The sequence below is a fragment of the Gymnogyps californianus genome, chromosome Z, assembly GCF_018139145.2.
Source record: "Gymnogyps californianus isolate 813 chromosome Z, ASM1813914v2, whole genome shotgun sequence".
In the NCBI taxonomy this organism is placed as follows: Eukaryota; Metazoa; Chordata; class Aves; order Accipitriformes; family Cathartidae; genus Gymnogyps; species Gymnogyps californianus.
This window is the reverse complement of record NC_059500.1, coordinates 15,731,257-15,745,510: the sequence shown is the minus strand read 5'-3', so window position 1 is coordinate 15,745,510 and position 14,254 is coordinate 15,731,257. Positions and strand designations below refer to the sequence as shown.

At 41.9% G+C, this 14,254-nt stretch overlaps 1 protein-coding gene across 1 annotated transcript; it reads left to right on the top strand.

The window, feature by feature from the left end:
• Positions 1-87: 87 nt before the first annotated feature.
• Positions 88-13,974, top strand: SMU1 (SMU1 DNA replication regulator and spliceosomal factor). The gene is made up of 12 exons (XM_050913280.1): positions 88-144; positions 446-656; positions 764-916; positions 1,477-1,587; positions 3,012-3,140; positions 4,999-5,118; positions 5,537-5,653; positions 5,857-5,984; positions 10,462-10,588; positions 11,894-12,061; positions 12,357-12,509; positions 13,174-13,974. Exons 1-12 carry the CDS (start codon positions 119-121, stop codon positions 13,270-13,272), a joined length of 1,542 nt encoding a protein of 513 aa, XP_050769237.1. The 5' UTR covers positions 88-118; the 3' UTR covers positions 13,273-13,974.
• The last annotated feature ends 280 nt before the right edge of the window (positions 13,975-14,254 follow it).

Here is a 14,254-nt window from a genome sequence, read left to right as displayed (position 1 = left end):
GGTGGGAGGGGCGGTCCTGCGCGGCGTGGCGCGGACCGGAAGCGGCGGAGCGTGAGGCAGGAAGTTGTGGTGGAGGTGGCGCGGGGCCCTTCGTGAGCGGTGGCGGTGGCGGCTCAAGATGTCGATCGAAATCGAGTCTTCCGAGTGCGTGTGGCGGCGGCGGGGAGGGGTGGCGGTGCCGGTCCCGGTCCCGGCGGCGGGGTGGTGCCGGGAGAGGACGGTGAAGGCGGGCCGACGCGGGAGCCATTGTGGGGCAGCGTGGCCGCGGGGGAGGGGCTGTCCCTGAGGTGATCGGGGCGCATGAGGGCGGTCGCAGGAGTGGCGGTGGTGCCCGCTACGCCACGACTGGGCACCCGGGAGGGAGGGGGCTGCGGCGGCTGGGGAGGACCGCGGGGAAGGGTCGCCCGTGGGGTGGGTGCCGTGACTGCGCCCTGTTCCCCTGCAGCGTGATCCGGCTGATCATGCAGTACCTGAAGGAGAACAGCCTCCACCGAGCCCTCGCCACCCTGCAGGAGGAAACTACTGTGTCCCTCAACACTGTGGATAGTATTGAGAGCTTTGTGGCTGACATCAACAGCGGGCACTGGGACACAGTGCTGCAAGCCATACAGTCGCTGAAGCTGCCCGACAAGACCCTCATTGATCTCTACGAGCAGGTGAGTGAGTGCAGGCTGTGTATGGCCTTTTCTGGTCTGAGTGGAAGCCTCTCTCTGGTGTTTTCCACTTACCCTTTGCTGATGCAGATGTTTGTCTCTTCGTGCAGGTTGTGCTGGAGTTGATTGAGCTCCGGGAACTAGGTGCTGCCAGGTCTCTCCTGAGACAAACAGATCCCATGATCATGCTAAAACAAACTCAGCCAGAGCGGTACATCCACCTTGAGAACCTTCTCGCCAGATCTTACTTTGATCCTCGTGAGGTATGTTATGCTCTTCCTAGAGACCTCACGGTGCTGTCTTGCATGACCCCTAGCATCGGTCCAAGTTGCTAATGGCTTACGGCATCTTTTCTTTTCCATTCTGGGAGTGAGAACATGCAGCTTCCCACTTGATGATTTTACATGTTTTATGAATTGTTTGGGAAATGATGTGTAACACTTGATCACAAGGCGGCAGAGCAGTGATTTTGAAGTACACTGCAGGTGGGAGTTTGGGGATTTATACCTGTATCCTGCCACAGGATGACATCTGTGCCTTGCTTTTCCTGTCTTATATATGCAGAAGAAAACGTACATTTTGTAAGTTAAATTGTTGTTGTATAACAACAGTAATAATAAGACACGATTTCTGACTGATTATATCAGTCTGACATTTTTAGTGAAAGCATATCCCAAATGTTTCAAGGGTTGGTGTTAAAAAGAAGGGCTGTTTTGAAGGCCTAACAGAAAATTAACCTGGAAGGGGCTTCAGTTCAGAGCAATGAATGTTTTTATGGAAAATAGTTCAGAAGAATCACTTCATAAAAATATCTTCTCTCTAGGCATACCCAGATGGAAGTAGCAAAGAGAAGCGGAGAGCTGCTATTGCACAAGCTTTAGCTGGAGAAGTCAGCGTGGTACCTCCATCTCGTCTTATGGCGTTGTTGGGGCAGGTAATTCTTGAAAAATATTTTAGTAGCTATGTCAGTTTCTGTAGATCTTTGCCGCATAAAACTATGATGTAGTTGATTTGCCAGCTTTATAAAAGTAAAGCTTAAATATTGCACATTTACATGTGGTATAGTTAAAAATGTTATTTTCTCCATGTGGCAAGGATTTAGCGTTTGTAGGAAAAGTCAGCACTCCAGCGGTAGATTTCTTCCCATAGAATAAATACTCAGTGCATAGAGAAGATTATTTTCAAAGTACATAGTAACACAAACTGTTTCTGTTGTTGTACTTACAACTCTTTTTTTGTTTTCTCAGAATGTATTCATTGATACTCTATGCAGACAGTATTTCATGTATTTTGCTGTTTTATGGCTTACATCTTAGTTTTTAAGCTTGTCACTGAAGGCAGCTCTCTGCTGAAGGGGTTCTATAAGATTCTGCCCTTTGAATGGAGTTTACTTGTGCCTTCCAGAAAAGCTTGTGTGTCATTTTTAGTTTTAATGTATGCAGTTCTAGGCAAATAGACAACAGATCAGGTAATTTAAATTATCACAATATTGAACTCACACTGTGTACGTACTGTATACTGTGTACTGAGGGTGTTGTCCCAAAATCGGGGTTCTTTTACCTGGTGTGCAATAATCCAATCTCACACACAGAGCCGAGATATTTGTTTCATGTTTGTGCAAAGATGGGTGCCAGGTGGTCATTCCACAAAGCTAGCACACCCGGTTAACACCCGCTGGACATTTGATACTGTTTGACCATTCGTTATCAGGACAATACTGTTTACATGTAATCTTTCAAGATTCTTACTGGTCCCGGTAGTCCTCGGTTTCAATTAAAGGTACAGAGTTTCCTTTTTCTACCACGCATGCTCAGAGAGGAAGGGGCTTCTGTGAGTAAGGGGCTTCTAGGTTTGTGGGTGTGATTCTAAGTGTTCTAATGAGACAGTTCGTTAAAGGGTCACTTAACTCCACAGTACTGCTGAGTCTGTTTCAAAGTTATGTAAGTAAAGTTGATTAACTACTGTCTGTCTGCATCTTCCTTCAAGATGCACCAGATATAGGCCTTCATAATATCCTGAAGTGATCAGCTGTCCTTTTGTAATCCTCTCTATACATACAAGATAAGATTACTTACGCATTACAAAGGCAGAGTGAGAAGGGTGGGCCTGAGTCATTCTCACTTGCAAAAAACATTTGGAGATAAGGTTCTATTCTGTTTGTGGTCACGAGTTGGGAAGCATAATCTGGTAAGTCTTGTTTCAAGTAATTGTTTGCAGTGTATTTGTCTCAAACTGTATAGGCCTACAATTCGTAGGGGTACAAGAAACTGTTGCTGTATTGTTAATTAGAAGCAAGCTTTGATGAGGAAGATGTATGTTAACTGATAGCTAACAGTATGGCTTTCAACTCCTCAAAAGGCACTGAAATGGCAGCAGCATCAGGGCCTGCTTCCTCCTGGTATGACAATTGACTTGTTCAGAGGCAAAGCAGCTGTGAAGGACGTGGAAGAAGAAAAGTTCCCCACGCAGCTGAGCAGACATATTAAGGTGTGTTTGCTGTTATCTGTGTTACTGCTGCTCATTCCTTGCTATGCTTTATGTTGGGAGATAAGAGTAAACCTCTGAATTCTTTATGTTCCTTTTTTTGTAAGTCATTTCCCTCTCTCTCTCTTTTTCCGCCCCTTCTTCTCCATGCTTTATCTCATCAGGAGACTTTTCATTAGAGTCTGGAATGAGGTTCGTTAACAAGATTGGGTGCTCATGGTATTTGTGAATATGATAAATGTATTAATTGTTTCTTTTACTTCACAGTTCAGAATCATTCATTTTTCAGAAGGGGTTTGCCTAGTCCCTCTCTTTATTTGGGCAAGGAAATACTTGTGTCTTAAACTTCTGCGTGTGCCTATTGGCTTCTGTGAACCACTTAAGTTTTGATCATGAACTAGTACATACCAGGTATACTAACATGATCAGTATCTCCTTTTTAAGGATTTTATCATGTAGATTTCAAAAGAGGAAAAAAACCTGCTGTAATGACATAGTCCTCCTGCAGCACTCACAATGTGGAATAGGCAGTTTCCTCCTGTGAAGGCTTTTCAACTTCACCAAGCAGTTCTGTACAGTGAGAAGTGTTAGTTCACTGTAGTAGCTCTACCAGTTCTCACAGTGGACAGAACATAATGTTTTTTGGCAGTCATGAGTTGGAACTTGTGAAATCAATTTATTGTGTTCAGTAGCAGCTTGGTAATAATTGTTTACCAGTACTGATGTTGGATTTTTGTACTGATTAGTGAAAACTTTTTCTATACTCAGTTGTCATGGTTACTTGTATTTAAAAATTGTATATAAAAAGTACCAAACATACTCTGTGAAAATTTCACTGGAGAAATGTCATTCCAAGTGAAGCAACTTGTACTACTACAGAAATTTCTGAAGTCTGCTAGGAGTATATGTTGGGTACTGGAAAGGTGTTTGTTAACATACACAATTCACTGCGAAAAACAGAAATGTGAAGACAACCAACCCAGCTGCTGCTGTAAGCGTGGAGTGTTTGATGTAACTTTCACAGATACTACCAGATCAAAAGGAGGGTTTTTTTGTTTGTTTTTGAAGTGCTAGTATGTAGGTATCGTGGTTTAACCCCAGCTAGCAGCTAAGCACCACGCAGCTGCCTGCTCACTGCCCCTCCCCCCCCCCGCAGTGGGATGGGGAGGAGAATCGGGGAAAAAAAGGTAAAATTCCTGGGTTGAGATAAGGATGGTTTAATAACTAAAGGAAAATATAATACTAACAATAATAATAATGAAATATAATAATAATAATAGTAATGAAAAGGAATATAACAAAAAGAGAGAGAAATAAAACCCAAGAGAAGACAAGTGATGTACAATGCAATTGCTCTCCACCCACTGACCGATGCCCGAGCAGCGATCCGCCCCTCCTGGCCAGCTCCCCCCCATTTGTATACGGAGCATGACGTTCCATGGTATGGAATATCCCTTTGGCTAGTTCGGGTCAGCTGCCCCGGCTCTGCTCCCTCCCAGCTTCTTGCACACCTGCTTGCTGGCAGAGCATGGGAAACTGAAAAATCCTTAACTTAAGATAAGTGCTACTTAGCAACAAGTAGAACATCAGCAACATCAGCATGTTATCAACATTATTTCTCACACTAAATCCAAAACACAGCACTATACCAGCTACAAAGAAGAAAATGAGCTCTGTCCCAGCCGAAACCAGGACAGTAGGTATTGACAGGGGTTTTTTTGTACCTTAACATTAAATTTCTGAATGCATACCTCTAGAAAATACTGTATTTTTGCCACCAAAATGAGACTACAGTTTATTTTGATTACTTGCTTCTTTTAAATTGCTTATGAGGCTTAATTTGTATTCTCCTATAAAACAGTTTGGGCAGAAGTCGCATGTGGAGTGTGCTCGGTTTTCCCCAGATGGACAGTATCTCGTTACTGGCTCTGTTGATGGTTTCATTGAAGTATGGAACTTCACTACTGGAAAGATTAGGAAGGTAAATTGCGCCTTATTTCACGCGGATAGTTCATTGGCCAGAGCACCTGGTTTTATTCTTTGAGATTATACTTTATGTTTGTTTTCATTTCTCGGGGACTGTGAATCTGAAAAGGATGTCTGCTTGGGCGATTCAAATGTCGGTCTGGAATCTTTACATGGGTTTAATTGTCTGGTTTGTCATAGGCTTCCCTCTGTGATAACATTTTTTTTTTTTTTTTTACCTTTCTGGATCATCGTTGTTGCCTCTAAAATGGTGACAATAGCACTTCCCTGTTATTACAAGGCTGTGAGGTCTGCTTGATGATAGGTTATAAAATATAACTGAAATTAAAACTGCTAGTGCTTTTGCACTTCGCCTTAAAATGTCTTTCATTGAATTCACTATTTTGACTGGTGCATCTTCTGCTTTCATTTAGGATCTGAAGTACCAGGCACAAGATAATTTTATGATGATGGATGATGCAGTGCTGTGCATGTGCTTCAGCAGAGATACAGAAATGCTAGCAACCGGAGCACAAGATGGAAAGATCAAGGTACAAATCTTTTTGTACGGTATGTTGGTAGAGGCGGTGACCAGAAAGATTCACTTGCAATTGCAGTAATGTTGCAGTTCCATATAAAAAAAAATTAAGTTTAGCATGACTCAGAAACAGATATGTATTGGCTCTGATGTTTAAGCTTCTGTGATCTCATAACAAAGTAATCACCTCTATTTCATTTGCTCTTTCCTCTCCAGGTGTGGAAAATCCAGAGCGGTCAGTGTCTGAGAAGATTTGAACGAGCACACAGTAAAGGTGTTACATGTCTCAGTTTCTCTAAAGACAGCAGCCAAATTCTTAGTGCTTCTTTTGATCAGACAATCAGGTAAATAAACTGAGAATGTGTGAGCTACAGTGCAGGAGAAAAGCAAACAGAATTTTCACATTAAGCAGTTAAACTTTGAATATAGATTCATTTGACCTGGGATTTGATCCCTTTTTGTTGAGTTTTAATACTAATAGGAGAGCATGACTGCTGAGGGTTGGAGAGGAACAGTTTGAAAGTTTGACCTTTCACCTTGCTTAACTTGCATTATTCCAGGGCTAAGGGCCAAGTACTTCATCTGCTTTATTGTCATTTACGTTGGTCTTGTGCATTTTCTTTCTGGGAGACTCCTAGCTTTAAGAAACAGTTCTGTCAACCTTCAAAAATAACGTTTTTTATAATAAGCTTAGGGTAAAATAGATGTGAGGGTAACAGGATGATAACATTTTTTGAAACAGCCTAAACAGCCTAATCATACTCACTAGCTTTAATAGACGACATGACAGTAGTTGGTTCCATCCTGTTTATTTTCCTTGTGAAGCAGTATCATGGGCTCTTCTTTTTCTACTATCTAAAGAAATCCTCTGAGAGCAGCTTTAAGTATTTTGGTGCATCTTCTCTGCTTCCTCCTGATAGTTGCTGAATAAAGCAAAATTTCCAGAAGTGCTTGGGAATCTAAATTAGCAATAGTCGTGGCTCTCCCGTGGGCTTGAATAAGGGTCTGTGTGTCCCTTTGAGCTGCTTGTGGGTGAGAGGAGATACTGTGTCCCCTACACATTCAGGGACAGTCGCTTTGCATCGTGTTGGTGCTCCCTGTCTAAGTCATACATTGCCAGCCCTTATCGTAAAAGGGTTCTTGTCCCAGCTCACACCCTGAATCCATCTCTGTAATCCCAGCCCCCACATCTACCCCTCTCTCTCTTCGATCCAGATAACTCCCTTTAGAGTGGGAACAGGAGGAAGAAGGACCCAAGGAAAATATTTTCTGGGCATCTGTTCTTCCTAGCAGTCTGACATGGAATACTAGAGATCCCACCCTGGGAGACAGCCAGGCTGACGGACCCTGAGAGCTTCAAGAGCAGGAGTTGCAGTTTGTGTCTGGAAATGGCAGTACAGCCTTTCCTGTGCTTTAGGGTGCTGGTTTTTGATCTGAGTATCTCTTCAGATGTACGTGGTGTATAAGGGAAGGCTGAGAGAGCTGGACCTGATCGGCCTGGAAAAAGAAGGCTGAGAAGGGACCTAATTGCCTCATCTAGAAGTAATCATAGATAAGACAAAGCCACACTCTTCTCAAGTGCACAGTTCCTATAAGGGACAACCTCCAGGAAGTTAAATTCTGATTGTATATGAGGAAAAATGTTTTTTTCCCTTGAGAAATAGGCAGTGCTTAGACAATACTGAGAGTTGGGTCAGGCGGGGGGGGGGTATCTCAACCCTTGAAGACTTTCAAAGCTAAATTGAACAAGACCATGAGTGACTTGGAAGTTGATGTTGCTTTGAGGAGAGCAGTGGAATAGCAGTCTTCTGAGGTCTCTTCCAGCCTAAGTTATTCTGTGATTCTCTGACATGTACTGCTGTTTTGGAATCTCTGTTAGAGAAAAATGTGGCCAGATGGTTTATACATTTATGCTGGCAAGAGAAAAAAATTTCTTTCAGTGATGAAAAAGAGCCATAGAGACAGGATCACTTTTCTCTTCACTCCCTAAAGATAATTCCCATTTATCCAGGCTGTCTCTGCAGCTCTGCTTTTGGGCACGGGAATTCTTTCCGTTTCTCATGCAAACCAACCCTTGCTGTGTAGCACCAGCACTATGTTGGGTTATGAGCTGTGGTTTTTTTAACCAATCTGTATAGTTCAATTTCCCAATGTCTGTGGCATTCCTTTTGGGCGGTGAAACTGTTCATGATGTTGAAGATCCACAAGCTGAGATCTTGGGAACCCAGGAATGGGAGTTGAGTCTTTCTACAAACTTTGGAGTTGCTTTGGTTCGCAATCCAGTTAGTGTGTCAGCTCAGTTACACCAGTTGGATATGAGGTCTGTCTGCTGAAAATCCAAGGAAGTACATCCCTCTTAAAGTGATTGGGCTAAACTGAACAAACTTGGCATTACCTGACACTTTCTATGTGCTAAGACTTACATGCATACGGTTACTGCAGCTTACTTGGTGTGCAGATAATCTGTAAAGCAACAACATGATAAAGCAATGGATTGTTGTGGGACAGGTATGAAGGTGGTTAGGCTTGCATCTGTGCTCTAAGAAAGCTCAAATGTCTGTGCAACCTGTGTAAGGCAGACTGGGCATAAATTATAAAATAGTTTAATTCAGAAGGTGTCTCTAGAGGTCACTAGTCCAATATGCTTCTCAAAGCACAATGAACCTTTCAGTTAGGACAGCTTGCTCAGGGCCTTGTCCAGCTGAGTTCTCAAAATCTCCATGGATGGTGACCCCACTTCTTCTCTTGGCACCTGTCCTAGGGCTGTACAACCCGCTCGGAGAAAATCCTGTTTGGACATAAGGCAAGACCTTTTGGTTTGGTTTGGTTTTTTTCCTTTGTAACTTGTGCCCTTTGCCTCTTGTCCTTCAAGCTGTGCACCTCTGAGAAGAATCTGACTTGGATTTATTCTGTAAAAACTTGTTAGGTAGTGATGTTAACCAAATAGTTACAATTTTTCAGGTGTTTAGTAAGGACTTAGGTATCCTTTTTCTTTTTTTTCTTTTTTTTTTTAAAGGATCATTGCAGGGTGGATAAAAGCAAAAATGGAAGTTAATTGTAACTTTTAATACTAGCAAATAGTCACAAAAATACTTAAACTCTGTTGTAATCTAAGTTACCAGATGGGCAGCAACCTCATCAAACCCTTGTTCCTGCAGCTCTTGGCATCTGGAAAGTTGCTTAACATTTGTGTAGTGCAGTAATTCTGATCCTGCACCTATTTGGTGTCTTGTTACTAAGTGGAATCTGGTCACTGCTGGGTAGATTTGGTTTGCAACAAAGCTATTCTGTTGCTACGCCGACACTTTGCTGCAGTTGAAAGCAGCTTAGATGAGTTTTGTCTAGTACGCAGTTGTTTTTCTTCTTTGGGGTTATTCTGGCTTACTCAATAATAATTTGTTTAACTTTTTTGTCTACAAGGAAGACAGCAATTAGATGCTCCTGAACTTTCACTTCTCTGGGCTGAACACACCCAGCCCTCTCAGCCTCATGCATCATGTGGTCCAGCCCTCTGGCCATCTTAGTGGCCCGTTAGTGGGGCCCCAAAACTGGACACAGTCCTCCAGGGGTGGCTACACCTCTGCCAAGTAGGGGGGAGCCTTGATCTGCAGACTGTGCCTCTCCTAATGCATCTGGTGTGTGGCTGTGTTTCCTCAATGCCACAACACGCTGCTGGCTTTCACTTTGTTTTCCCCAAGGCCTGCCAGGTCCTTTGCTGCAGACCTCCTCTGCAGCCGGTCAGCCCCCAGTTGATTCTGATGGCTGAAGTGGTTCTGCAACAATCTGTTCTCAGCATCATGAGGTTTCTCTCAATCCATCTGTCTGGTTTGTCACCGTTTCCAACTTCCTTATCTATCTTTTTCAAAATTGAGTTGCAGGATATGGGACTTACCTTGTGAATCAGATTGATCCAGTGCTTGATGACTGTATACGTTTTATGTTTAATTGAATGGGATTAGGTAATAGGTTTAATAGCTTTAGGCTCTCGCCTGTACTGTAAAACCCAGTGGTACCAATGGTACTGTTTTCGATGAAAACGAAGAAATGTGTGGATTTGGAGGCAACTGCACGGTGAACAGGCATTGCAAAACATATTAATGAGAGATGTTAATCTTTAAATCCTGATATATATGAACTATAGCGTAAGCATTTTAATTGAAATGATGTAAGGTTGGATGTTGAATCAAGGACGGCAAGCTTCAAATGGAATAAGGAATTTCATTCTCAAGGCTTCAGACTTCTGCTTCAAAACTACATTTCTGTAGCCAGTAGGTACTACAATTTAAGGCTGATACAAATTAGCAATGTAATTTCCTTTTAGATGACTAAGCAAACTCTTTGCAGAGTTGCACAGTAAGAGGCAATGGCAACAGCTTGCAAAAGAGAAAAATTCTGGCTGTGTGTAAGGAAAGAATTTTTCTTAGGTCAACTGGACAAGGCCCTGGTCAAGGCCTTGAGCAAGCTGACCTCACTTAAAGTTGAGGAGTCTGTTGGACTAGAGACTTCCAAACTTAATTCTGTAATTTTTGTTTTGTCAGCTGCATAATTTCCCCTTTCATAGTCCTGTCTTCTAATATGTGCAGCGTATATTACATACAGGTTCTTGAGGCTGAAGGTTGATGGTATTTTCATAAGCTTTTCACAGGAACACGTAATGTCTTTGATGAAAAGGGCTTGTGATAAAGACTTATGGCTTGCAGATTTTTAGCACTTTTTATTGTTGCCTATCAAAGGTATCACAAATTTAAAATACAGTGAAGCCAGAGGATGGTTCAGACTACCTCAGTTGCTCACTCAGTTGTGACCTCTGTTGTGTGACAGGATTCATGGTTTAAAGTCTGGGAAAACTTTAAAGGAATTCCGTGGTCATTCTTCCTTCGTCAATGAAGCTACTTTTACCCAGGACGGCCACTATATTATCAGTGCATCCTCTGATGGCACAGTGAAGGTAAGATAGCATTTACCCTTTGTAAATAACACATTCAGACTCTTTGCATGTTGTAGCTGATTTGTCATAACTGCTGCAGTCATTGGAGAAGGACTTTGCGTTATCTGCAATAATAAGTCTTTCTGCTTGTGACCTTTGCTGTAGACTGGTGTAAATGAGAACTGATGAAGTTTCATGCTGTGCTTACAGATAGTTGCAGCGCTTGTTTCCGCTGTATTTATGAAAGGAGGACATAAGTGCAGTACTTACCTGCCTGTTCCTGCTTTATTCTAGAAATAGAATTGACTGTGACACCTCTTGTCCTAGAATGTGAGGATTCACGTGTCTGAAATAATGGCATTTTCTTGCTTACTGTGTTCGACACCTGTTTATTTCTTGGTGCTTTGGAGTCCCTTGCCATGTAAGCTAGGTAGTCTAGCATTAATGAAACTGATTGTAGAAGTGATAGGTTTGGGTTCCAGTCTCGGCGAAGAGTGGAACTACTCAGTGTGTAGTAGTTAAGAGGAGTAAAGCATTGTTGTGTACAGGGCATTACTGACTAATAATAAATTAATAAATATGGAAACAGCTACATTAAGGAGGGCATCGATGCAGTGCATGGGGGATGGGTAAACAGATCCGGTTTATAGATGTGGCCTAGGAGAGTGTGATAGATTTTGCTCATATTAAATGGGGTGTTACTTCAAACTTGCACTCTTTGCTAGACTGCCCCAGTCGTGGGAATAGCATAAGAAGGTGGTATCTTTCATTTTGATTGTACTAGTATGTAAACAGAAAAAATATTCCACAGATGGTGAGTTACGTTTTATTTTAATTATTAAACAAGCAGTTCCATTTCCTGTTTCTAAACAGCTAGAACAGCCTGGTGTTGAGCCTGAAGCATCTGTAAGCTGGGATGTCTCTCCCACAGATATCAGTGAGGCTTTGCTTTTTCAGCAATTTTTGTGTCTGTCTTGTGTAAGGCAAATTCAGTGTGCAGATGCTGCACATATATTCACAGATACCACCTAAAAGCAGAAAGCAAGTCTGGGCTCACCTCTCGGGGAATATGCTTAATGAAAGGGAGCCAGGCTGAATTTGGATAATGGAAATTCAGTTCAGTTGTAGTGAAATTGTTCAGGGTGTCCACACTTCAAAATAGATGTGACAATCTATTTTTTTTTAGATCTGCTTTAAACTACAATTTTTGGAATTCATACTTCCCTTCAGGAGCCTTAAAAAAATCTGAATCCTGTATCCTGAATCAGCTCATTATTGTTTAATTTTTTTAAAGCTAATTGGTTTTACATTTATTTTTCATACTAGGTTTGGAACGTGAAGACGACAGAGTGCTCAAACACCTTCAAATCTCTTGGCAGCACTGCTGGGACAGACATTACTGTGAACAGTGTCATTCTGCTGCCTAAAAACCCAGAACACTTTGTTGTTTGCAACAGATCGAACACAGTCGTCATTATGAATATGCAAGGACAAGTATGTGATCTTACTGGTGTCCTTTCAAGTCTCTCTCTCAGTCATTTTAAGAATGCCAAAAACCTAGTTAATAACCTAGCCTTGGGTTAAACCTGATTTCTCCAGTTTGCTTTCATGACAAACTATTCTGTACCCGGGTTATAGAACAACTTGACTTGCAGAAAGCGATTGCAGCTATGGAGAGATCCTGTGTTCTAAACAGACCTAGTACTGCCTAAATATTTTTGCTCTGAACATAGTAATGATGTGCTGCAGTTTAACCCTGCCAAATATTTTTGGGGGGGTGTCTTTACAGATTGTAAGAAGTTTTAGCTCTGGTAAGAGAGAAGGTGGTGACTTTGTCTGCTGTGCGCTTTCACCTCGTGGTGAATGGATCTACTGCGTTGGTGAAGATTTTGTGCTCTATTGCTTTAGCACAGTGACCGGCAAGCTGGAGAGAACTCTGACTGTAAGTTCTTAGCTTTGAGCTTTTGCAGAGTTCTAAACACAAGGATGATCTGCATGTTTATGAAGTCCATAAGGAGAAGTCCGTAAGGAGAAGTCTTGTACCAAGGAATCTTTCACCTCTAGCAGCCATGTTGTGTAACAAACGTATTCCAGAACACTTGGCTGTAAAATGTCTTTAGGTTTTTTTAGAACCATTTTAATTTTAAAAGTTATGAAAATGTTTACTTACCAAGCCAAGAGTGAATTAGTTCAAACTGATTTGAACTAGAGCATGTCTTGAGCTGGGCTCCGGCTGATGGAGAATCTGATCAAGCTGTCAGATTTAAAGCTGTCAGGCTTAAACTTGCCTTGGATTAAACTAAAGAGGAATACCAGCTTGAATGTCTAAATTTAATGGGGAACGCTTAGATGTCATGGATTTCAGTGGATGTAAACCGTCACTGAACCTTCCCTCGCCCAACAAAAAGTAACTGCTATGTCACAAAAATTGTTTGCAACTGGAACTTAATATTGGGGGGGGGGTGTATGTTCCTCTGCTTTTGCTGTATGCACAAAGCATGTTAAACCTCAGTCCAGCTTTCCTCTAGTTCTTGTTTGAAGAGAATATTTGGCTTGAATCTGCAAAAGGAAGAATCTCCTGATATATCTTTGTGCTTATTCCCTAGGTTCATGAAAAAGATGTCATTGGCATTGCTCATCACCCCCACCAGAACCTGATTGCGACTTACAGTGAAGATGGCCTCCTCAAGCTCTGGAAACCATAGCTTGATTTTACAGTGAGCTATGAAGTGTGCTTGTTAGTTGCAGGTTATTGGTGTTTGTGCTTGAACAAGGTCTAAATGCACAGAGTGTGATATCTGCTCAATTTTCAGTTCAGGATTCCAGAGAATGACATTTTTACTTCTTGGTCTAAAGTTAGGTAGATTGATGCTTAAATATAGCATCAGTTAATTTCAAGTACTTTTATTTTTACCAGAGTAGCTGAAGCAACTTCAATGAGAGTGTTTTTTCTGTCTCCTGAAGTCTATACTCTTCCTACAGTGTTTATAAAAGTTGAATGAGCTAGGAACTATACACACTTACAAGTGGTTGCTGACTTCCTAGAATACAGTAAAATGCTTTTTTTATTTGAGTGAATTATGTGGAATGGGAAAGCTGTCTCTTCTCCACTGCTGAAACAAAGGCACAGTTTTCGTGGAATGCAGATGAAGCTAGTCTGTCCTCAGCTTGAAGGCAGAGGCTTTTCAAGTCCAGTGGGTTTTGCTGTGTTCAATTTTCACTATAATTTTTCCAATTATACATATAGTGTATGTAGTGTCGTACATATACACAGTGGTGTTACACAGCTTCCTCAGAACAAAACTATTCTTCCCCATCTCTCAGCACTTCCTGCTATAAACCTGCCTAATGCAGCAGTGAGATATAGGGGGGGGGTTGTTTCGTTTGGTTGGTTGGTTGGTTTTGTGGGGGTTTTTTTGTTTTGTTTTTTTCTTTGTTTTACTTCCAGGATGAAAGGAATTACTACTTGGGCCCTCTTCCTATAAGTGCATAATGTCTTCAGACCAATTTTAACTGAAGCAGGCCTCAGGGGATCAATATTTTAAAACATGCAAAAGCTGGTTTACACAGGCCGAGTTCCTAGTGCTGTGATGCTGCACATGCTGCAGTTGTTTTGTTTTTTTCCAGTTGACTCAGTTTAGCTTCCTGTTTTCCCAAAAGGGCATGGCATACTTAAGCTTTAAATAA

What these genes read in the sequence shown, in the direction of transcription:
- SMU1 (XM_050913280.1), top strand. Translation starts at nt 119, where the DNA reads ATGTCGATCGAAATCGAGTCTTCCGA. An exon ending in TCTTTTGATCAGACAATCAG is followed by an intron (nt 5,985 to 10,461) that starts GTAAATAAACTG and finishes GTTGTGTGACAG; the next exon opens with GATTCATGGTTTAAAGTCTG. An exon ending in TTATGAATATGCAAGGACAA is followed by an intron (nt 12,062 to 12,356) that starts GTATGTGATCTT and finishes GTGTCTTTACAG; the next exon opens with ATTGTAAGAAGTTTTAGCTC.